The sequence below is a fragment of the Balearica regulorum genome, chromosome 19 (genome assembly GCF_011004875.1).
Source record: "Balearica regulorum gibbericeps isolate bBalReg1 chromosome 19, bBalReg1.pri, whole genome shotgun sequence".
NCBI lineage: Eukaryota > Metazoa > Chordata > Aves > Gruiformes > Gruidae > Balearica > Balearica regulorum.
This window is the reverse complement of record NC_046202.1, coordinates 6,269,551-6,292,536: the sequence shown is the minus strand read 5'-3', so window position 1 is coordinate 6,292,536 and position 22,986 is coordinate 6,269,551. Positions and strand designations below refer to the sequence as shown.

The window sequence follows — 22,986 nt, the reverse complement described above, 5'->3', positions numbered from 1 at the left end:
TGATTGCAGCGGGCAGGGGGCGGGGGGGGGCCAATGGGCTGCTTCCACGTCCCGCCCACGTGACTCCCACGCGCTGCCGCCGCCGCGCCATGCGGCGCTTGCCCGGCGGGAGCTCCCTGCGCCCTTAAAGGGGCCGCTCGGCGTCCGGCGGCGGGACGGTGCCTGGGCAGGTTCCCTGCGGGCAGCGCCGCACCCCGCGGCCCCGTGTCTGGCGGCAGAGCCTCGGGCGTGGTCCGGACGGTGGCTGTGAGGACCGGACCCGGCTCACGGTGGACCGGGACCGGGTAGCGCCCGGCTGTCTCGCTCTGCCCCGGCAACCTGCGGGGATCGCGCCGGGTTCCGCGGACAGGACGGCGGGAAGACCCCGGGGCGGGCGGGCTGGCCCCGCTTCCCTTGCGCCGGCACTCACCTGCCGCCGGTGGGGTCCACCTACCGCCGCGGGGACCCCTTTAAGGCCGGCTGCCTCGTCAGCTCGGCTCGCCCGATTCCAGCTGACAGCCCGGAGCGCCTTTGACGTCACGGTGACCTCAACCGCGTCATGCCCCGCCGCCTGCCCATGTATAGGCACCGCGCCCCCGGCCTTGCGCAACTTTCCCCCTCCCCCGCTGTCGCCGGAGGGAGCCCGGCCCCGCGTCCCGAGTGGGGCTCCCGGCCCCCCGCTGCGGCCGCCCCCCCCGGGGTACCGGGGCTCGGCGGGGGGGGGTGTGTCCGTGTCCCGTGCCCCCCCCCCCCCCCGGAACCCCGCGGTCCCCCCCCCCCCCCCCCCGGGCACATGGCGGCGCGGTGGCCGCATGTGACCGCCGTCACCTGACCAACATGGCCGGGGCCCGCGCCGCCCCCGCCGCCGCCCGCAGCGGCTGAACCCGCCGCCGCCCCCAGGTAACGCGGAGCCGCGGGCCGGGCGGCTGCGGGGGCCCCCGGGGCGGTGAGGGACCCCCTGAGGCGGGGGGGGGGGTGAGGGCACCCGGGAGGAGGCCTCGGGCCGGGGGCGGGGGGGGGGGTCTGGGCTCTGCACCCCACGCACCCCGGTAGCGTGGGGCCTGTGGGGGTCCCGGGCACGGTGCTGGCGGGCTGCTCCGTGCTGACGGGCGTCTTCCCGTGTGTGTCCCCCCCCGCCCCGGGGCTGCGGGGGTGCCACCGTGTGCCCCCACCGGCTGTGGCAGTGCCATCGCGTCCCCCGCACCGCCCTGGGGCTGCCGAGGTGCCATCCCCTCCCCGCTCCCCGGCCCTGGGGCTGCAGAGGCCCCGTCGTGCTCTCTTCCCCAGCACCGCGGCCGAGGAGGTCCCATCATGTGTGGCCCCCGCTACCCCCCCCACCTGCATCGTGTCCCCTCTACCAGGGGCTGCAGAGGCCCCGTCGTGTCCCCTTCTCCAGCCCCGTGGCTGTGCAGGTCCCATCATACCGCCCACCATGTCCCCTTCCCTGGCCCTGGGGCTCTGGAGGTCCCATCTTGTTCCCCCCTGGCCAGAGCCGGTCCCTTATCAACCCCCACCCCTCCCAGACAGAGCGTCTTTTGAGCAAGCTCCTAAAAACAGCTTCCCCCCCCCCGGGTGGCAATGGGGAAGTGAGACTTACTGCGTGGCGCCCGCTCAGCGGGAGGGAGCTGGGGCTCCTGCGGGGAGGGCAGGGACGGTGCTGCTCGTCCGCTCGCTCACAGCCTCTCCGGGCCGCCTTTCTTCCAGCAGAACCCAATATGGACGGTTTCCTCCAGAGCGTGGAGAAGGACCTGAACATCGACCGCCGGCAGCTGGCCGCCACCGCCGAGGGGACCCACGTTACCGCCTTCGTCCCGGTGAAATGGCTGGCGAGCCTCAAAGAGCGCCGGGTGCTGCCCGGCCTGTGCCCACGGCCGGAGGGGCTGAGCGACGTGGAGGTGAGGACGTTCCTGCAGCACTCCGTGCAGAAGCTGCCTGCGGGCTGGACCCGGGTGGAGATCCACGGGCTGCGGAAGAAGCGGCTGATGTACCCCCTGCGGGTGCAGCCCCCCGCTTCTGACCAGCGTAACGGCAGCCCCGAGACCCTGCACGGCTTCATGCAGAACGTCGCCTCCCAGAATTACCGAAACCTGTGGTGCCAGGCTCACTGCCTTTACGTGCGGCCGTACCGGCACACTGACGTGCCGCCCACCGTGCCGGCCCTGGACGCGCTGCGGGCTGCCCTGCAGAAGGCTTACGGCTGCTCCGTCCTTCAGGTGGGCAAGAGCGCGCCCGGTGCTTCCCCTGCCAAGGAGAGCGTGGCGGCTGCCAAGGGGGTGCCCTCCTGCCCCAACGTGCTGCAGGCCGAAGCTCTGCTCGAGTCGGCCAACATGCTGTACGTCATCTACCCTTACGTGCAGTACTGTTTGCACGACATCGTGACTTTCAGCCCGGCCAAGCTCACCAACAGCCACGCCAAAATCCTCTTCCTCCTCTTCCATGTGCTGCAGGCCATGAGGGCTTGTCATCAGGTGGGTCTGGCTTGCGGCGCCTTTTCTCTTCGGGACGTGGCTGTGGACGAGAAGCTGTGCAGCCGACTCCGTGTGAACTTCAGAGAATACGAGGGACCGAAGAAGGAGGAAGCGAATCTGGAGGCTGGTCTGGAACGAACAAGTGAGCAAAGCAGCGCTGGCGTGCGAGGGCAGGAGACGAGGTGCACCGCCTGCCAGAAGGACCTCCGAGACCTGGTGTTACAGTGGGTACACGGGCAGGTCAGCAACTTTGACTACCTTATGCGTCTAAACAGTTTAGCTGGGAGGAGAATGGGAGACCCCAATTATCACCCGGTTCTTCCATGGGTGGTGGACTTCACTACCAAAAACGGCAAATTCAGGGACCTAAGAAAATCCAAGTTCCGACTCAACAAGGGAGACAAGCAGCTGGACTTCACCTATGAGATGACCAAGCAGGCGTTTGTGGCTGGTGGGTCAAGTGGGGAGCAGCTCCACGTCCCCCATCACATCTCCGATGTCCTTTCGGATATCACCTACTATGTGTACACGGCTCGGAGGACACCCAAGGCAGTGCTGTGCTGCCACGTGAGGTCCCAGTGGGAGCCCAATGAGTATCCAGCCAGCATGGAGCGCATGCAGAGCTGGACCCCGGATGAGTGCATCCCAGAGTTTTATACGGACCCCTCCATCTTCCGATCCATCCATCCAGACATGCCTGACCTGGATGTACCATCTTGGTGTAGCTCCTATGAGGAGTTCATTGAAGTCCACCGCATGCTGCTTGAGAGCCGAGAAGTTTCTCAGGACCTCCACCACTGGATTGATCTCACTTTTGGGTACAAGCTGCTGGGGAAGGATGCTGTCAAGGAGAAGAACGTCTGCCTCCATCTAGTAGACAACCACACGCATCTGACGACTTACGGGGTTGTGCAACTCTTTGACCAGCCGCATCCCAGGCGCATGGTGGGACCTGCCTACACACCTGCTGAAGCTCCAGCCATTGCCCGGCCTCTTCTCCAGAACATCAGGGAGACTGTGTTTTTGGAGGATATCCAAGGCCAGGTGATGGATGCAGTTAACGGGCTGGTCCTGGAGGCTACTCCTAGTGAAACCACCTGGTCTGGGGAGAAAACCATCGCTGGTGAGGATGATTTAGAGCAAGGCACAGAAGCCCTGGATTCAATTTCTGCTAACAGTAGAGCTGCTGATCAACCCTGTGCCACTGTGCCTTCAGCACAGCCCTCCGCCCTCCCTGCTTATGCCACCGAAGGGAAAACCTCAAGTGTCCGACCTCTCCGTCGGAGCAAGGCAGGGGCTATGGATCAGGTTGACGTGAAGGTCACGCTTCCTGAAGGCTTCAATCCACTCCAGGCCCTGGAAGAACTGGAGAAATTGGACAATTTCTTGGTTAAAGGCTTAAGCAGTGAGATGCAGCTAATGGAGCAGCCATGGGAAGAGCCACCCCTGGGTCTCTCGGACCTCTACCAGAGGGACATGCAAGCTTTGGGCATTCTGGTAGCTGAGATTATATTTGCACCAAGGATTCGTCCTTCGAAGCCTGACGCGTCCCTGTTGGAGCGGTTCCTGATGGTGCGTAATCTGTGTCGCTACCATCCCAAGGAGATCCCGGCCCCGCTCCAGCACGTGCTGCACGTCCTGCTGCAGCTGAGCGTGCCGGTGGAGAAGCTTCTGAAGACCAGGCTGGGCAAGGGCGCGGTGCAGTTGTTTGAATACAAACCCATCTCCCAGGGCCTCCCCCCACCCTGTCCCATGCAGCTCCTTAGTCCCTTCAGCTCTATTGTCCCCTTCCCCACGTATTTCCCAGCCCTGCACAAATTCATTTTCACCTATCAGGCAAAGAAGATAGAGGATGAAGGTCAGGGCCGGGAACTTGTTTTCCAGCTGTGGCAGCAGCTGGAGGGGATCCTTTCTGAAATCACTCCTGAAGGCTTGGAGATTCTTCTGCCCTTCATATTATCTCTGATGTCCGAGGAGAATACCGCTGTCTACGCAGCGTGGTATCTCTTTGAACCTATAGCTAAATCCCTAGGTCCGAAGAATGCCAATAAATACTTGCTCAAGCCATTGATCGGAGCGTATGAGACCCCCTGCTACCGCCACGGCAGGTTTTACCTCTACACAGACTGCTTTGTCGCCCAGTTGATAGTGCGCCTGGGGCTGCAGTCCTTCCTCCTGAACCTGCTGCCGCACATCCTGCAGATTCTCGTTGGCATCGAGAGCTCTCGGGAGGAGAGCAAATCCCTCCTCGGCACGGCTGAAGATGATGAAAGTGGAGGGGAGAGCCCAGTGTCATGCGTGTTTGGGGAGGAGATCAAAATGGATGTGGAGCACAGCTCCGCTGCACTCGACCTCCTCGACTACACCTCTGGCGTCAGCTTCCATGACCAAGCCTACCTGCCCGAGAGCGAGGACTTCCAGAGTGGCCTCTATGTCGGGGAGTCCCTGCAGCCTCAGGAGCAGGAATCGCTGAGCCTTGGGCGGCTGAGCGATAAGAGCAGTGCCAGCGAGGTGTCCCTGGGAGAGGACAGACCTGCGGACGGGGATTCCCAGAAGGACAAGAGCAGCTTGAAGTCAATGGACAGCAGCCAGGACCTGAAACAGAGTGAGGACTCGGAGGAGGAGGAAGAGGAGCGTGATGAAGAGGAGCACGATGATGCTGCGGTTGATGCAGAGCTGACGGTGGCCGTGGATGCTGGTGCCTCCGTGGATGTCACCCTGGCTGATGACAGCAGCGAGCCAGAGGACGGAGAGGGAGAGGAGCTGCCGGATCACTCCGATGACAAAGAGCAGACAATGCTCCTGGGTAAGGCCCTGCTAGCCTTGAGCCTTTCTGCCGAGCATGGCAGCAAGTGGGACAAGGGGAGAGCCTGGGAAGAAGTGGGTCCAGATTTGGGGGTGTCTACAGTCCCAGCTTGGGGACAGCGATGAAACCAGTGTGAAATGCCAGGTCTCCACCAAAGCGTGTGGAGCTGAGACCCAGGGAGCTGCCTGCGGTGCAGGCAGGGTCTGGGCAGCAGCCGGGTGATAGCTAATCTGCACCGTGCCGGGCTCTGTCCTTGCAACTGTTTTTTGTTTTGCAGACACAGCCTGTAAGATGGTGAGGTGGCTCTCTGCCAAGCTGGGCCCTACCGTCACGTCGCGCTTCATCGCCAGGAACCTGCTCCGTCTGCTCACGTCCTGCTACGTTGGTAATGTCTGCTCCTCGGACCCCGGGGACCCCAAGTGCCCCCAAACAGTCTGCTGGGGTGCCTTGTGGCTTGGGTGTAGCCTGCTGCTTCAGCTCATGGTGTTGTCTCTGGGCAGGCCCCACCAGGCAGCAGTTTGTACCAAGCAACGATGAGAACGGTCCCCTGAGTACAGGAAATATCTACCAAAAACGGCCAGTGCTGGGAGATCAGGTGTCCAAGCCAGTGCTGGCCTGTCTCGTGCATGTGGCGTACCTGTACGGAGAGCCCGTCCTCACCTACCAGTACCTGCCCTACATCAGCTACCTGGTTAGTATTGCTTTTTCTCCTCTTCTCGCACGCGTTGGGGCGAGAGCTGTGTCCAGGCACAAAGGGAGGATGCGCAGAAAATAGTCCGGCCTCACCAGGAGCCTCCTGCATAAACGTTTGTGCTGGGTTCAGCTCCATCCGAGCAGCTCTGGCTGCGTTGGCTGAGAAGGGCTGTGCTGATGCAGGCAGGAGAGGCACTTTCACCCCCAGCCGTAAGTTCCAGACCGCTTCCAGCAAAGCGTGCGGCTACGTACGTCGGCTTCGCTCTTTAGCAAGCCTCGGCCACCGTGGATCTGCATCGGGCTGCCACAGCCCCTCCTTCCCCATTTCAACCGGGGGCTTTCCCCATTCAGACCCTTTGCTGGACCAAAACCAGAGAAAAAGGTTTTCTTTTGCTTTGCTGGGTGAGCGTGCCCGAAACGGAGCTGGCACAAGGGTGGGATTGTGATAACTGGCGGGCGGAGCAGCTTGGGCTGCTGCGGGATTGCTGGAGCGAGTGGGTTTAGAGGTCTGTACGGGTAGATAGGGGATGAGCTGGGGAGAGGCTAAAGGAGGTTTTTCAGCTGTATAAAAAATACTGGCAAGACTTACAAACTTTTCAGTTTGAAATTCGTAGCTGAATAGCAAGAAGAAAATGTGTGTAATGCAGCTGGTTGAAAAACAAACCAATTTTTCATCAAAAAAATGTTTTCGAATGCTTTAAACAGGCTTATTTTTCATATTGCTCCCTTTTTAGTGGTTATAAACACTTTGGTTATGGATTCTTCTTTAAATGGAAAACTTCAATAGCTTTTTGATAATTTAAACGTAGGGGAAAAGAGGCCACAGCTGTTCATTTAAAGAAAACAAAAAGGCATTGTCAGTTTTTCCAATGTTGAAGAGGAGATTTTTCAGGGGAAAAAATCCCATTTTTCAGCAAAATCATTCTCCACCCAGTTGCAATCATAACTCCAGCTGTTTTGCTTCGCTTTACTAAACTTATTGCCTGGGGGTGCCGGGGGGATTAATACCCCAGTGAACAGCATTTGGCAATCTGATATTAAAACGATGAAACTTGCGGGTCACAAATAGGATAAAGTCAATCCTTCTTGCAGGATTTGGCAGAGCAGATATTTTGTGAGAGGAAGAGCCTCTGTGATGAGCTGGAAGATGGCAGGTGTACAAGAAATATAGCAGAAGCTGGGAATTGTTTGTGGTTTTTTGTTATTGGCTCACTTTTCTTGGGTGTTTGATTTGTCTAGGAGTTAGGAAATAGGACAATCTAGAAAGAAATCTTTTAGTGTTGCTGCTGATGTTGTTAACTCTTTGGCATTGCTGTAACCGGAATTGGTACGTTGTCAGCAAAAAAAGGATGTGCTCTTCTGCCTCTTGAAGTTATTAGCAGCTGGGTTTCTAGAAGTCAGCAGCAGGTTTGCCCATAATTTGTCCTTGGGCGTTTCATGCAAAGACTGCTCCTCTGCAGTCAGTGCATCCAGGCTCAGCATGGCACAAGAGGAAGATGCTGATTCTTGCTTTACTCACGTGTATGTAAGAGGTTTCCCTTCTTCCTGTGCTGACAAACGATGCTCTGCGGTGTCCAGGCTGGCGATGGTCTGGGGCAGTCCAGGGTTGTCTCTCTCCCCTCTGAGTTTCCCAGCTGTGGGAGCATCCTGCAGGGAGATGCCCCTCCAGAGGATGCCTGTGAGCTCGGGGATGTTGTGCCCCATTCTCCCCAGGCCGATCTCTGGTGCTGACATCTCTCCATCAGTTTTCGGGCTCGTCCCTTGAGTGCAAGACACAAGTTGCTGTTGAGACTCGGTGCTCAGGTTCCTCTCCCCAGGGCTGTGTCCAGCACTTCCGTGCCGAGTTTTGAGGCTGAGCTTGGGTGATCCTGGGATCATCCTTGATGTGTCCTGCTGGGGGAGGCGGTGGCCCTGGCACTGGAGGACTCCTTTTGCAGGTTGCACCCACCGGTGGGTCTGGCGGTGGCCGGCTGAACAGTCGGAAGGAGGCAGGGCTCCTGGCTGCTGTGACGCTGACTCAGAAGATTGTGGTGTGTCTCTCGGACACCACGCTCATGGACATTCTCCCCAAGATCAGCCAGGAGGTGCTGCTCCCCGTCCTGGGCTTCCTCACTTCGCCATCCGTCGGGTAAGTGCTGCAGTTCGCCGTACCTTCAGCCGGGATTGGCACAACTCAAAATTGGGGATTTGGAAATGGTTCTGTGAGGGCCTTAGCGCCCCTGGGGTTGTGGGGCTGCTCCTGCCCTGATGTGCACCTCCTTGCACTGGTGCACAGCGTGCATGTAGAGCTTGTGCTGCTCAAGAGCTTCCGATAACGCAGACAAGGCAGGAAGCATGAAAGAGAGGAGGGGAAAAGGGATATGTGGTAATGGATGTCCTCTTCAGTTTCCCCAGTGGTGCCCAGGCCCGTATTGTTCTGTGCGTTAAGACAATCAGCCTAATTGCCTTGATCTGTCTGCGGATTGGGCAGGAGATGGTGCAGCAGCATTTGAGTGACACGGTCAGAAACTTCTTTGGGGCGTTCTCATTGCTGCAGGAGCTGCAAGACCAGGTGAGTGATGTGGGAGAGGTCCTCCTGCCATCCTCCAGTACCCAGCCGCAGGAACGTGGTGGGCGTACCTGCACGCACCAGTACCGGTGTCAGCAGCGTCCATCCCAGGCTGCGTTTGTGTAATTAATTATGGTGTGAGAGCATCTGATCTCGGGTATCTTCCTGTTTTCCCTTGTCCAGGGGTTGACGGCGGAGTCACTGAGTAGCTGTGAGGTGCCAGTAATGGAGGTGCCCCTCTCGGATGGGAAGCTGCTGGCCCTGGATCCGGCCGTGCTGATGGAGTTACAGAAGGTGTTTAACCCTGAGATGGCCTACATCACCTACATCCCCTTCTCTTGCTTGCTAGGTATGGCTTGGCCACTATCTCCTGCGATTTGTGAGAGAGCTCCGTGCTCTTCCCATGCGTGCTGGACCTGAAATCAGAGGGCGTAGAGCTGCTGGGGGAAACCCACAGCTTCTACGCTGTGGCTTGGTCTGCTTGTTGGGTCGGGAGCTTCAGGCTGCTTTGGCCAGGAGCAGCGTGTGAGTGGCTTATGGGGGACATTGTGTTCACAGCCCTGTGCTGGTGGGGGGGGGATGAGGATGATGATGATGGGGAAATTCCTTCCCTTGGAGCTGCATTCTCTCTCTTCAGGTGATGTTATCCGGACAGTGGTGCCCAACCACTCGCTGGTTGAGAAGTTGGCCAGCATCCACCTGGAGAATGTGAACCCAAAGAGCCTGCAGGCGGTTAGCCTGGAACAAACACTGAGTGCAGCGGGCTCAGACCAAGATACACGAGGGACCGAGCCCTTCTCCAGCCACCACGAGGACTGTCACTCTGGTACTTTTGGGAGCGTGCTGGTAGGGAACCGCATCCAGGTCCCTGTGGACACGCAGCGCGAGGGTCTTGGCTTACTTCGCCTCAGTGCTGGCACGGATGGCTTTATTCCCAGCTCTTCCAGCGAGGAGAATGCCCTGAAGCATGACCTTCCTCGCAGCACCCACATGCTGTGTGGGAACTGGCTGGCCTACTGGCAGTATGAGATCGGGGTGAGCCAGCATGATCCCCGCTTCCACTTCCACCAGATCAAGCTGCAGAGTTTCTCAGGGCATTCAGGGGCCATCAAGTGCGTGGCACCGCTCGGCAGCGAGGACTTCTTTCTTAGTGGCAGCAAGGACAAAACTGTCCGCCTTTGGCCCTTGTACAACTACGGGGATGGCACCAGTGAGGTGCCGCCGCGCTTCACGTACGCTGAGCACAAGAAGTCGGTTTTCTATGTCAGCCAGCTGGAGGCATCGCAGCACGTGGTGAGCTGTGACGGGACCGTACACATCTGGGACCAGTTCACAGGTAAGAAGGGAAAGGGTGAGGGCTGGCTGAACTGGTCCAGTCCTTAAAGACAGAGGGGCCATACTGAGTTTTGATGGCTCCTGTTAAAAAACAGCGCAGAACTGGAGATTTGCGGTGTGCCTTCTCCATACATCTACTGCTGTAACTTCTCCGTCATGTTTTTGCAGGCAAACTTCTCCGCACTTTTGATGAATTTGACAGCAAAGTCCCCATCACAGCTGTGACCACCATGCCACCTCCCTATCACAGCATCTCTGTGGCCAGCGCGGACTCTGTGCTGCGTTTCATCGATCACAGGAAGCCAGGACTACAGGTAGGGAGTCTGGTGCTCTGGGAGCCACCCTCCTCCATCCACCCAACGCCAGATGTGATGCCTCCATGAAAGGCAGCTGGACCCCAGGGTCTCTTGTCCCCTTAATGCTGAATCCCCTCGATCTTTGCCCCCCCCAGTAGCTGGACTTTTTCTCTTGCAGCATGAGTTTCGCCTGGCCAGCGGGGTGAGCGCCGGGCTCATCCGCTGCTTGGCTGTCAGTCCTAATGGGCGCAGCGTTGTGGCTGGCTTCTCCTCTGGTTTCATCGTGCTGCTGGACACCAGGACTGGGCTCATCATGCGGGGGTGGCCTGCCCACGAGGGAGACATCCTGCAGATCAAGGTGAGAGGTTCAGCTGGGATCAGGGTGAGGGGCTGCTTCGTGGGCCTCATCGTTCCACTGAGCTATGTGGAGCATCCTTCTGGCACGCACTGCTTGGCAGGGCTTGTCTGCTCCTTCCTCTGGGTGTTCCTCCATCCCTTGCTGTATCCTGAAGAGGCTGCTCAGGCTCTCCTGCCCCATGGTTAGTGCTGTGGGTGGCTGTTCTTGGTCCAACCTGTGCTGAACGGAGATCGGCCCTCCCAGGTGTCTCAGTCCCTGCTGAGCAGGTCCACAGCAAGGGCAGAGGAGACACGTCTCCTGTGAAGAAGCGAATGTGTCGCTTTCTCTGCAGGGCTGTCAGCCCCCCTTGGCGAGTGTGGCTCTAATGAGTAACTCTTGTCCATATTTACCCGCCCTCGGGGAGCAGCGTTGGGGCTCCAGTGTCCTTGACCCAAATGCAGGTTAAATAAAGTTCACTAGTGTGGGTTGTTTACCCTCTCACTAGCTCTGCTAATAAGCAGCTCCAGGTTTCTCCTACCCTCAGCAGTGTTTTCTACCATAAGAGAGCCTCCCAATTCCTTTTCCCGAGAAGGAAAATAATTTGGCAGGTGGTTTGATGGAGAGGGAGACCGCATGATAATCTCTTTACCCGCTGCAGTAGTAACAGATAATAAATTAGTTGTGTTGAGTATCAGAATGTTGAGAAGAGACACAGCCCAACTCTTAGACACTTGGATAGCACTAGAGGAGGTTGCCAGCTACCAGAGAGTCCTGCAGCTTCCAGTGTCCACCCAGATGCCTTGTTAATACTGCTCAGTACCATCAGTTGCTTGGAAAAGGCTGGGACTGTCCCAAGGGATTGCACTGGGACTGTTGGATTATTGGCAGCTACCTGCTAATCTCATTTGTGGGATGAGAGTGGGAGTTTTTACTGCAGCGGTGGTGGTCACTAGCCTTTCCTCTCCCACAGGCTGCAGAGGGCAATGTGCTGATCAGCTCCTCTTCGGATCATTCCCTGACTGTCTGGAAGGAACTGGAGCAGAAACCTTTGCACCACTACAAATCCGCATCTGAACCTATCCACGCGTTTGACCTCTATGGCAACGAAGTGGTTGCTGGCACTGTGGCCAACAAGATTGGTGTCTACTCCATGCTGGAGTCCTCAGCCCTGCCCACCAGCACAACCAAGCTGAGCTCGGAGAATTTTCGGGGTACGCTGACCAGCCTGGCGGTGTTGCCCACGAAATGCCATCTCCTGCTGGGCTCGGACAACGGTGTCATACGTCTCCTGGCGTAGAGACCCCCCCGGCCCAGGAGTTTGTGGCTGTCCCACAGCGCTGGTGGTAGAGCTGAAAGCCGGCAGCTTCGCTTACGGAGGAGGCAGAGTTAGATGTTTCTGAACAGAGGATGCAGGGGGGGAGGTGTACTTGTCAGTGAGCACTTGATAAAGCATCTCTAACCTCTTTCTGTATCTTTAAAAAGAAAAAAAGCCATAACTGAGAAACCTCCACTGCTGCTGGGAGAAATACTGGGCGTTGTAGGTCACTGTCACCCCTGCAGAGAGGCCTGGAGCTTTCCGTACCGCGTGTGCCTGATCCCCAGGGGACTGTGAGCTGCCCTCCAGAGTAATATGGACCACAGGTATCCTCCCCCGCTTCGGTTAAGGGGTAAGAGGTGCCCCTTGACAAGAACACGACAGTATAGCTACTGCCATCTGCACTTACCCTTCACTTCCACTCCTGAACCACTGGACAGTCTTACTAGGATAGCCTAAGCTGGGCCTGGGAACTGCCGCCTTCAGAGCTGCGTGGTGCCAGGCATCTCCTCCTCCTGCGGTCTGTGTTCAAAGCCCAGGCGATGTAGTCTGTTAACTTTAGGTTCTGCCGTATGGGAGGAGGAGAGGTTAACTAGAGCAGTTCTGCTGCCTTACTGGCTCCAGGGCAAAGAGTGGAATGGAAGTCAGCCAAGGCACAAACCCCATCTGCTCCGCCAGTTCATTTAGGAATGGGCTGCTGCAGAGGGACAGTTTGGGAATGTGACCCTCTAGGGAGGCCAGAACTAGATGCTTCCATGAGAATTTTGGCTTCTGGAGCAGTAGGGTAGGGATGGACTGTTGTTGGTCCCTGCCTCAGCAGCACTGCATCCCGTGATTATCTAAGGGGTGAGGAATGCCCTGTGTGCCACGCACTGGCAGCGTTTCTCAAGAAATCCTCCTCCTAATCCTCTCCTTTGTGCTGGTCAGACTCGTGGGGAAGACAGGACAGCAAAAAGGTGCTCAGTGTTGTCCCCTCCTGCCCTTGTAGGGTGAGAGCCAGGAGGCATGATCCAGCAGGGTCTCCTCCTGACCTTCCCTTCGGGACAGCACTGCCTGTTCCCACCCCAAAGGCGAGGAGAGCGCTCTTTGACCCAGCTGTAGGAGCCGTTGCCTCACTTCTATTGCAGCCCTTTTCCCATCCATCCTTCAGCCTAGTCAGAGCCAGTATCAGGGGAGCGGGAAGCTCTTATCTCGGGCAGAGGAGGAGCCTGCTGTGCGTTGTCCTGGGAGGGGAAAGGGCTTTCATCCAGCTGCCAGTTCATCTGATCCACCTGCAGTTGGGACGGCTGCCCTCCACTTCCAGGGAGGGTGGGGAGGTGAGCAGTTGGCCCTTGCTATCCTTCCCTACCCAAGGGGAGCTCTCAGTCCTGTGTTGCCTATTAACCGTTTGCAATAGATGTAAATATTTACTTCTAATAAAATCTTTGAAAAGATGCAGAGCCGGGTGTGTGGGGAAGCTCTGTGCCGGAGGGGCCCAGGTGCGGTGCGGGACAGGGCTGGGTGCGCTGGCTGCGGCTCTCCTGCTCTGGCAGCCAAAGTGAAAGCTCCGCGTTCGGGCACCTCTCGTGTTCCTGGAGGAGGGATGCTGTGAAGATGCCCTGGATGTAAGGTAGGACTCTGCTGCACAGGGGCTTGCATCTGCTTTCCAAGGGGAAGCAGCTCCCCGTGTTGCAGCGGCATGTCCTAAAGGAGTTTCTGGTGGCAGAAACTTCTCCTTTCCACTCCTTCCCAGTGTTAGGGGCGGGTCGGGGAACCAAGCACCGCTGCAAGGAATGGATGAGTGCAAGCGCCGCAACCCCGTTAGCGTTCCCCGCTGCTCCTTAGTGACTCCCCTCGCACTGAGGACACAGACAGAGCTGGGAAGGATCACTATCGCTTCTGCATATGGCACAAAACCTCACGGGACGGGACCGCTGGAATTCTGCCCGTCCCCGAGACTCTTCCTCCATGGCACAGCGGTGCGTGCGTGCCGGGGAGCCCAGCACCAGGGCCAAGTGCCCTGGCAGAGCTCTGGTGCGTGCTGTGCCCCAGGGGAGGTACCAGCTGCTCTTGGCTCAGCCCAGCCCGAGCATGGCTGCATCCTGCTCGGGTACGCGGCCACGGCGCCTTGGGCACCAGCCATCTGTTAAAACCGGTGCCTCGCGCTTGCTGCAGCAGAAGCAGCTGGGATACAGGGAGTAAAATATCTGGGGGTTTCTGCAAGGAAAATTCCAAAACCAGAGCGAGCCCTGTGGCGATAAATACCAAGCCTTACATGTTCACTGGAGGTTATGAATAAAAGAGCACATTTCCCGCACAGGGAGTACGTGGAAAGCAGAGCCACTACTAGGGACAACTGCCTTCGCGTGCCGATGGGAGTTTTGGAGCTGGTAAACTCAGCGTTAACATTTTCTGGAGGGTACAGCAGCCCAAAGTGTCTCCCCGTCTCCAAACGCACCACAAATTCCCTCTGATCCCCCAAACAAATGTTTAACCGGATGCTGTAGGTCAATATTTGCCTGCCAGACTCTCAAACAGGGGGTGGTGCTGAAGGTCGCTGCCGGCGGGTAGGAGCGGTGGGCTGGAAAGAGACCGCGGTCGCCCCACGCAGAGCTGTCGGCCGGGCTAAAGTGGGTGCCAGCTCCAACGAGGACGTGAAAAGCCTCAGGTAAGGGGCAAACGAACGAGGAATTGACTGTAAATGGGGGCTCCTCTAACGAGCAACAGGGCCTCTCCGGGAGAGGGGGGTGAATTTGGCAGAGGGTTAAAGGGCAGGCGTCACCGGGGAGGAAAGGGGTATTCGGGGTTATACGTGGCTGCAGGATTTGGGGTGAGGGAGGAGGGGGAATGAAACGGCCTCAAGTTTTGCTTCTTCCACTTGGCAACCGGGGTCGCAGCCCAGCAGTTTCGGGTGGAAGCAAGGATGGCTCAGAGAGCGGGAAGCAGCCCCAGGAATTAAGCGTACGGCGGCTGTGACAACAGCTGGGCTTTGGCATGGAGGCTTTATGTGAAGAAGATAACGTTATTTCTGTTTGAAAGGGAAAAATGGCTGGGCGAAGCAGTGACCAGGGAATGGGTGGGGTTTAACACACGGCCCTGGAAGCCCGGCTCTCGCTGCCCGTGCAGGAACCAGAGTGTGGGGGCGGGAGAGGCTGGGTTTGCCAGCAAAGGGGGAAGGCAAGTGCTGGGAAGGGGAGGACTCTCTATTCCAGGACATATTGCTGAGAAACTGCTCTGGTATTGCATTTTCTACCTGCAAAGTCTCTCCCAGACGGCACTTGCTGAGTGCCTGTAGTCCCTCGAGGCAGGTTAGTATCTGTTCTCCCAAGAGCCTGGGGTACGGCTGAGGATGCTGCGCCCGTACCTCGGTGGTTTGCACGGGAAAGGAGCAGAGGCTCTTGTCTTGGTCCAGCGGCACAGTGTGTGCAGGACTGATTAGGGAAATACCATTTGTAATCCAGAGAAATGAGGGCGATGGGGTCAGAAATGCAGGATCCAAGCAGGACAGCAGCGTGTCGGAGCCTGGCTGTGGTTACAGCTCTGCTCCGGCGTGGGTCCCTGTTCCTCTCTGATTTCGCTGCCTTGGCGCTGGATCCAGGAGTCCTGTGTTGTTTCTTTGCAGCATTGTTCATCTCCCTATTGCTTTCTGCAAGCTCCTGCGCCAACCTGTTTGGCCAGGTTGATAATTTTCTCCCTGTAGACCTGAATAGGCTCAGCTTGCTGCTGCCAGGCAGCTGGAAATAACTTCTCTCTCGGCTGGTCCTTCTGTTCCAGAAATATGGTGTTCCTCTGGGGTCTGTCGCTGCTCTGTCTATCCGCTCTGCACAGTCACCTACGGGTAAGTTGCTTCACTCCAGCGATGGGGGAGTCTCTGCGGTGTGAGCACGGCCCTCTCCCCAGCCAGCAAAGGGCAAGGGGGGGGCGAGGTGACTCTCCCGCTCCGGACCACGGGGCGAATACCTGCGTGAGAAGCCCTGGAAGGCAGCTTGGTGGAGGATGTTGCTTCTCCGCTATGGGGTTAGCCTGTGCCCCAGTGCAGCAGAGTTTCTAATCTCCTTTTCTGTAGCTAAAATAGCTGTGGGTATTGTCATTATTCAAGTGGATTTCTGTAGAAAAATCTTTGGAAATTTGGCTTCAGCTGTATTTAGTGACAGTGACCTTCAGGGGTTAACAGGAGGTTGTTTAATAACAGCTTTTTTTTCTTCCATTTTAAATCTGGATCCTCATCAGATCTGAGATTGCAAAACCGCACTGCTCACTCTTCAGAGGATACATTATTTTGTGCCCTTCTGACCTGGTCCCTTTCTAAACAAACCCAGCATTTGCACTCTCTCCCAGTTCCTGCTCGCTTCCACCTCCCTCGGTGCACCCCACTGCCTCTGGGTCCGTCCTAAAGCCCTGCTCGTGCTGTAGCCATGCAGGGACCGCTACGGCCGGCTGGTGCCAGTCTCTGACCCGGCCCCATGGGATGTGTTAGGAGTGGGAGCGGAGAAGACTGACTCTGGGAATTCAGAGGAAATTACCTGGGGCCTGACTTTGTTTCTTTGCTGTTACTTTATTTTTCCCCCCTACAGTTTTCTTCAGCGCATGCCATTGAGCAAAGGCGTCTCTTCTTAGACAAAGATGGGGAGCTGAAGGTAAGCCGTGACTGGTTCCACCCAAGGGGGTTGAACTTGTGCTTTTCCAGTTTGTCCTGAGGTAGGATGAGTCCAGGCAGTGCAATCCAGCAGCACCAGTGCAATGGGAAAGTCCATCTCCGTGCGGGCTTCCCTCCCCGCCTCACCTACTGCTGCCGCCAACGCCGTGCTCCTTTGCGTTGGAAGCTCCAGCCTAAGTAACTGGAATACGGATATATTCCATATGGAATAAACATCGGTAGCTGGTGTGTACAGGGACTGGCAGGTGGATTATTTAATTTCTGATTGGTAAGGGAAGATGAGGAAAACAACTAGCTATGAGGGTGACAGCAAGAAAGACCCGTGGTTGATGCTACCCATCGAGCCTGGCATCGAGCGCTCCTGCAGTAGAGGAATGTCATCCGGATGCCGATGGGAACAGAGAGATCTGAGGAAAAAAGCATGTGTTTGAGACCATGCAAATGTGCGGACAGTAGCAGCAGTGCTATAGGCTAAAGCTTAGAAAACTGGAAAATGAGGAATTTGGAGAGAAAAGGGGTTGCATAGAACAGACAAGTCGGGAAGAGACAGATGCCTGGAGGAGGATTTGAGTGAAAATGGATCAAGGCTGTGACAGCAGTAGAGGGTGCTGACCGATGCACGAGGCAGATTGGCAGGGCTAAATATGTGAGAGGAAGAGGTGAAATCAAGGTTGAGGATGATGGATCTATGCATGGGAAGGCACAGGACACATGCTGAGCAGGTGGTGGTCCTTGGGCCTGTTGGGCTCCTTGGCCTGGGGCAGGCCCTGAGGGCAAGTGGAAGGAGAACCACTGCAAGACCCTCACTCAGTCTGTCTTCCCAGGATACGAGACCTTCTGTTTTCCAGACTCACTGAGGTGCTTTTAACCTCAAGGTTAAAAGGCAAACTGAAGCAAATACACCACCAGCGTAGAGAAGCTGGAGAGTTTTCTCAACCCATTTAGATGTGCAGTGAAGCCCATGAGGGATGGTATCACTGTGCTCCTGCTTTCCCAGCACTATCCTTTTTTCTCCCCAGGATGTGAAAAATGCTGGAATTGCAGAGTCTGCTGTGCTGGGAGCCATCCCAACCCTGCCGAACGCAGACCTGGCAGACTTTACCTATGACACCTTCCAGGACATCGATGGACCCGTGTTACCTTTCGCCACCACACAGCCAGACACGAGGAATGACTGGAACACAGAAGATAAAGTCATAGCTGGGACTGGGGGCTGTCACAAACAGCAACCATCTGGGGAAACTGCCTCTTCTGAAGAGGAAGGAGAGGTTGAAGATAAAAGCTGTGAGATGACTGGGAAGAAGAGCCAGAGGCTAGCAGATGGCTTGATGAGATTCAGCATCGATCTCCTGAGAGAGGTCCAGCTGGAGTCCAACAGAACCAATGTGATCCTGTCACCCCTCGGCATCGCCCTCGCCTTGTCTCACCTGGCACTGGGTAACTTCTTCGTCACTAAAGCATTGTTTCCTGCCCTTCCCTGTACCCCCTCCTGGAGGCAATGTGCAAAATGTAGAGATTAAATACAGCGCTTTCCACTTAATCTTACTCTTGCAGCTTTTATTAGGTACGATTACAACTGAAGCTGCCCTCCATGGCCCTGGTGAGGCTCCTACTCTTGGGTTTCTCCGGCCTCTTTTGTAAGGCACAGTGTGTTTCTAACAGGAGGCAGCTAGAGTAACATCCCTGTTTCCCACTGCGTGGGCATGACCTAACAGGAATCTGCCTTTGCTTTTTAGGAGCAGCAAATCAGACAGAGAAGCATTTGCTGGAGGCGATGCATCTGGAGTCGGTGCCCCATCTCCACCACACGTTGGGCACCCTTTGCAGAAGACTCACAGAATCCACCCTCAGCCTTGCGTCACGTCTGTACCTGCAGAAAGGTGAGAACTGGCACGGGGGGGTCCGTACTGGTGTAGAATGATACTCTCAATGACAGGGAGCGATGGAAGCACACTGCCACACTGGGAGACGTCTCTGATTCCCTAAGCACTCCTCCTGGGGAGTGTCACACCACTGGCTGAGCCACTGAGCACATTTTTTTTCAATGTCTGATGACTTCATGTAGAATTTTTCCCCTCTGCCAGGATTTGAGGTGAAAGAGAAGTTCCTGGAGGATTCAGAGAAATTCTACAGGGCAAAGCCCATGGCCCTTTCTGGCATCAGTGAGGATGACGTCGTAGCCATAAACAAGTGGGTAAAGGAAGCAACTAATGGGCAAATACCCACCTTCCTACAGCAGCTCCCTGAAAACACAGTGATGCTCTTGCTCAGTGCAATCCATTTCCATGGTGAGCTCCACAGGCCTTACTTTTCAAGAGGACTACTTAGAAATCTAGTTTTCTGCAAGCACTGTAGCTGAACGGCATCTCCTTTCATTGCTTCCTGCTAGTCAATCTGCTTGTTCTTTTCTTGTACATCCTCTTGCTTAGATTTCTTTACGGTAATGATTCCCAACTGCTTCACATGTGCTAAAAATGTTACTTGACACCAGCGCCAGGATGCAGCAGGTGGAACCTGCGGTATTTTTGCCTCCTGGTTCAGGATCCCAGACAGCGGCACATCACTGCTTATCTTAACCAGGTCACATGTGACTCACTACACCGCAACCACAGAGTTCGGAGGCAGCTTCTGTGGATTTCTTTCTGACTACAGCACAATGGTCAGGCACATCTTCCTCTTTGAATTCCCTGAGCATTGCGTGTCGACACACAGACCAAACACTTCCAGTGTAAATCTGCAAATGTTTTAGCTTGGTCTTGGAACACTGTTTCATCCTACGTGGCACAAAGGCAATACTTCTCATTTTTCAAAGCACTAACATCCATTACCTTATCTTCATAGCCTTCAGTAATCTCCCACGCTAGAGGCATGAGGATTAATCCTCATTCTTTTTGTTATTCTACAGACCCTCTCTGGAAGATAAGAGCTTCAAGCTGCTAGGGTTCTTCCAGCCTTGGTACTGACTTCTCTTTGCTGTATTTTTACTTGCCTGGTCACTATCTGCCTTGGAGAACTCATGATAGGAGTGTTAGCTAGGCAGTTTCTGTTTTCCTACCCAAATTTAACTTTGTTGATTCCTAAACTTTTATTTTGACAGGGTTTTGGAGGAATAAGTTTGATGCTAGCTTCACTGGGCCGGATGTGTTTCACCTTGACAATGAGTTCATGGTCCCAGTCGAGATGATGAAAGCCCAGAAGTACTCCCTGAGCTGGTTTACACTGGAGTCCCAGGACATTCAGGTAGGGCTCTGTTAGGAGCACTACAAGTTTTAATTGAAATTTCCTCTTGCTATGGTATTTTACTGACTGCAAGCATTCTCTCAAAAATGTCTTTTAACAGGCATAGCACACAAAAATGTAATAAGCATTCTTTGTCCTTGCTTCTAGCAAGAATGATGAATCTTCACTCTCAATCTCTAGGAAAAACTGCAAAGAGATATTTCCACTAAGTGGGAATTAATGGAGTTTTAAAGCCCTGAGTTAAAGATAAATGAGGAAATACGGAAAGGAATTTCCTCAGACAATGTACTGTTGGAGCCCTTCAGAATAGAGCTACTGCCAAAGTGGGTACAACGTTTGTGCATATGGGCTTCCACTCTGCCATGTGTTCAATCTTAACCAGTCAGTGGCTAAATACTAAAATCTATTGCTGTTATTCCAACAAACTTTCTCCTCTGAAGAAGTCAGATACCTCCTTCCCACCGGGCTGTTTTTGTCCAATAGCTAGACTGGCTCTGTAGACCAACTAGAAAAAGACTAAATTAAAAGCATCACTTTCTGGACTTTCCTTCCTCTTCCATAAATTCTTCTGGTTGGTTTTATTTCCAGGTGGCCAAGTTTCCCTTTAAGAGTAACATGAGTTTTGTGGTCATTGTACCAAATCAGTATACTTGGAATACCTCTCATGTGCTGGAGAACTTCCCTTATAAACAACTATGCTGGCTTTTCCCCAAAGAGGTACCCACCACAGTGAAGATCCCCAAAATAAAATTGGACTACCAGCTGGAACTCAACAAGGTTCTCAGTCAAATGGGTAAGGCCTCTAACAGGATTTGCACAGGATAAGTCAAGCTGATCAATCTATATGGCATCTGTTCACTGACACTAAAAACTGTCATCCTTGTTTCTAAAGCTGTGCCTCACAGCTTGCTCCAGATAACATCCAAACTCTTCCATCTCTTATTCCTCCCCTCCTTACTCTTTGCTTGCCTAGCACCAAATGTTTTGCTCCAACAAGATGATACTATAGAGAAGGCAGCATTCACAGTTCCTCAAAATCTTTATGAGTTCTTCCTATTTCCCTATTTGTAGCCAAGACCAACTTCCTCCTGTGCGACAACCTTTATCTCTTACTTTGCCATTTAACATAGTGTGCAGGACATAGGAATTGCCAACAGAGAGAATGCAGATCACAAAACCTGGAACTGAGAGCTGAAATAAACCACCACACACTGCATTCCAGGATGAGAATAAATTAAGAGTTCATTTTGTTTTGCAGAATTGCTTAAAAAAAAAAATCTCCATAAAAGTGTTTCCAGCCTAGCAAGAAAGAGCCTTCAGACCTGCTGCTGCTTGTTAAGGAAGGCTTTAAGTTTTTACACTACTATTCTAAAAGAGGTGGACAAAGCTCGTGAAAACTGCTCTGGGTTTGGCACCCTCAGCTCCTCATACAGAGAGGGACTGGGGAACCTGGCTGGACCGCAGCTTTTGGTTCTGTTGCCTGCCTAACCTCCATGGTGGACAGCACATGTAGCAACATATTAGGGAATCGCTTTCTTCATTCAGCTTTGGGGAAAATCAGAGCTGGTGGCACCATCGGGGAAAGGCTAACTTAGTCTCATTTCTCTGTAGGCCTCCAGGAGCTGTTCACAAGCCCAAATCTCCAGAAGATCACAGATGAGCCTCTCTTCGTATCCAGTATACAGCATCAGGCTACCCTGGAGCTTAAAGAAGATGGGGTGGAAGCATCTGCTGCTACCAGCGTCGCTATTTCACGCTCGGTCTCTGCCTTCAGCCTTGACCGGCCCTTTGTCTTCATTATCTTTGAAGATGAAACAGGCATCCCCCTTTTTATAGGCAGTGTCCAGAACCCTAACCCCAATGCTGCTCCCCAGATAAAAGAGCCACAGGACTCACGTGAAGCCACAGATCTCAATGAGTACCCCATGCCCAAATAAGAGAGGAGCAGAGCCTAAGTGTTCTGGGACTGCTACCTGACCCTTTGGACCAGCTAAGAGAGGCCTCCTGTCCGTGGAGACCTCCCTCTGAGGCCACAGGAGGCAATCCCTTGCTGTTTTCCTTTACAGATCCCTAGAGACCAGCCCTGGGATAGCCCATTCCAGCCTTGACGAGCTTCTCCAGGCTGGGGTTCCCCTCTGTTGAACCTGAAAAGCTTGCTCTGCCTGGATTTCCCTTCCAGGGCTCTCAGTCCTTGAAGGGAGACTTCCCTTGTCCCCAGACTCTTATTAGAGTCTTTATTAAGCTCTTATTAGAGTCCCCCATAGCCTGGAATCATCATTAGCATCTGGCAGCTTGAACAACAGCCAGAGATATTAATGTGGCTCTTCCTTCCGCAGTTCCTGTGAACATGTCTCCCTCAAAGTGTTCCTCTGAAAACCATCTGTACCCATCTAGAAAATGACCTCTAGATCAACTGGACTAGTAACCAGTTGTCTTCTCTAGGATGCGTCACAGCCATTTCCAGGCACAAGCTCTTTTCAAAGATTCCCTTTTCCCTCTCCTTGGGATGCAATGTGGTAGGGTCTGCAGTGGGGAGCCCCTTTGGATCCTTATCTCTAGCCCTTTTCCTGGGGAACTCTAGGTTCTTGGGTAATGCTAGATTTTTCAAGACATATTTTATAAAGTGTTTTTTAGTAATTTTTATGTTGGCAGAATAATAAAGAGTAAAGCAGAATGTATTTGCTTAAGGTGTTGCATTGAAAGACCCAACAGAGAAAGGAAAAAGGCACGCAACTTGAATAATTGCAAAGATGGGGAGGAAAAGAGTCTGGGTGTGGCAGATGGAAAGATAGGAGGGGCTCTTGCAAAGGACCTGCTTTTTGCTACGCCTCGTCACAGAGGACAACAGGGGCTGTGAGCTGAAATGGCTGATCTGTAAAGACTGTTCAAGGACCGAGTCCAATAAGCTTTGGGCATCTCAGCTGCAGAATGCGCAGGGAACGCTCACGGGGTCTGAGCCGGCTTTCTGAAACGGGCAGAAGTCCTTGAGTTAGGGCATGAGCTCCGTGGCATAGGGACAGGAGGGCATTTTACCTGTGAGCAGCAACGCAGTGATAAGCAGGGATGCGACAGTGCTTTACCTTTCTCTTGGGCAAAACCTGACCATTGCTGGTATCTACTAGGAGGTTCAAAGGTGCTGATCTGGCATCTGCTATCTGCGATTTGTTCGTCTACTGGGTTACTCCTGGCTCCACATCACAATGCTATGGATGGTTAGAACAGCTTCCAGGGGAAGGAGGGGCAGATTTTGACGCCTGTAGCTGAATGTCACTGCTTTTTCCCTGTTTTGGCAACAGGCGACGTCCTGTTACAACTTCACTTTTGTCTGGGATG

The 22,986-nt window shown here is 54.7% G+C and overlaps 2 protein-coding genes across 4 annotated transcripts; both read left to right on the top strand.

Moving 5' to 3' along the window:
- Positions 1-161: 161 nt before the first annotated feature.
- WDR81 (WD repeat domain 81) lies at positions 162-13,214 on the top strand. Of its 2 annotated transcripts, none has more exons than XM_075771726.1 (11): positions 162-879; positions 1,687-5,253; positions 5,531-5,638; positions 5,754-5,944; positions 7,884-8,074; positions 8,332-8,497; positions 8,678-8,843; positions 9,132-9,830; positions 9,998-10,143; positions 10,304-10,483; positions 11,433-13,214. In XM_075771726.1, the coding sequence occupies exons 2-11, from the start codon at positions 1,695-1,697 to the stop codon at positions 11,757-11,759; spliced, it is 5,733 nt and encodes a 1,910-aa protein (XP_075627841.1). In that variant the 5' UTR covers positions 162-879; positions 1,687-1,694; the 3' UTR covers positions 11,760-13,214. The 2 variants fall into 2 exon arrangements, with proteins under 2 accessions (XP_075627841.1, XP_075627840.1); XM_075771725.1 differs by having other exon boundaries at positions 1,684-5,253.
- A 1,085-nt stretch (positions 13,215-14,299) lies between these two features.
- SERPINF2 (serpin family F member 2) lies at positions 14,300-22,328 on the top strand. 2 transcript variants are annotated; one of them, XM_010306070.2, is made up of 9 exons: positions 14,300-14,424; positions 15,531-15,594; positions 16,331-16,393; positions 17,433-17,850; positions 18,150-18,293; positions 18,498-18,701; positions 19,511-19,653; positions 20,242-20,446; positions 21,265-22,328. In XM_010306070.2, the coding sequence occupies exons 2-9, from the start codon at positions 15,535-15,537 to the stop codon at positions 21,588-21,590; spliced, it is 1,563 nt and encodes a 520-aa protein (XP_010304372.1). In that variant the 5' UTR covers positions 14,300-14,424; positions 15,531-15,534; the 3' UTR covers positions 21,591-22,328. The 2 variants fall into 2 exon arrangements, with proteins under 2 accessions (XP_010304372.1, XP_075627605.1); XM_075771490.1 differs by lacking the exon at positions 14,300-14,424 and adding an exon at positions 14,896-15,064.
- Positions 22,329-22,986: the final 658 nt, after the last annotated feature.

Excerpts from the sequence above, each read along its gene's own strand:
- WDR81 (XM_075771726.1), top strand. The coding sequence starts at position 1,695 with ATGGACGGTTTCCTCCAGAGCGTGGAGAAGGACCTGAACATCGACCGC. Across the intron at positions 10,144-10,303 it reads ACAGGAAGCCAGGACTACAG|CATGAGTTTCGCCTGGCCAG; the intron begins GTAGGGAGTCTG and ends TTTCTCTTGCAG. Across the intron at positions 10,484-11,432 it reads GAGACATCCTGCAGATCAAG|GCTGCAGAGGGCAATGTGCT; the intron begins GTGAGAGGTTCA and ends CCTCTCCCACAG.
- SERPINF2 (XM_010306070.2), top strand. The coding sequence starts at position 15,535 with ATGGTGTTCCTCTGGGGTCTGTCGCTGCTCTGTCTATCCGCTCTGCAC. Across the intron at positions 16,394-17,432 it reads ACAAAGATGGGGAGCTGAAG|GATGTGAAAAATGCTGGAAT; the intron begins GTAAGCCGTGAC and ends TTTTCTCCCCAG. Across the intron at positions 19,654-20,241 it reads TGGAGTCCCAGGACATTCAG|GTGGCCAAGTTTCCCTTTAA; the intron begins GTAGGGCTCTGT and ends TTTTATTTCCAG.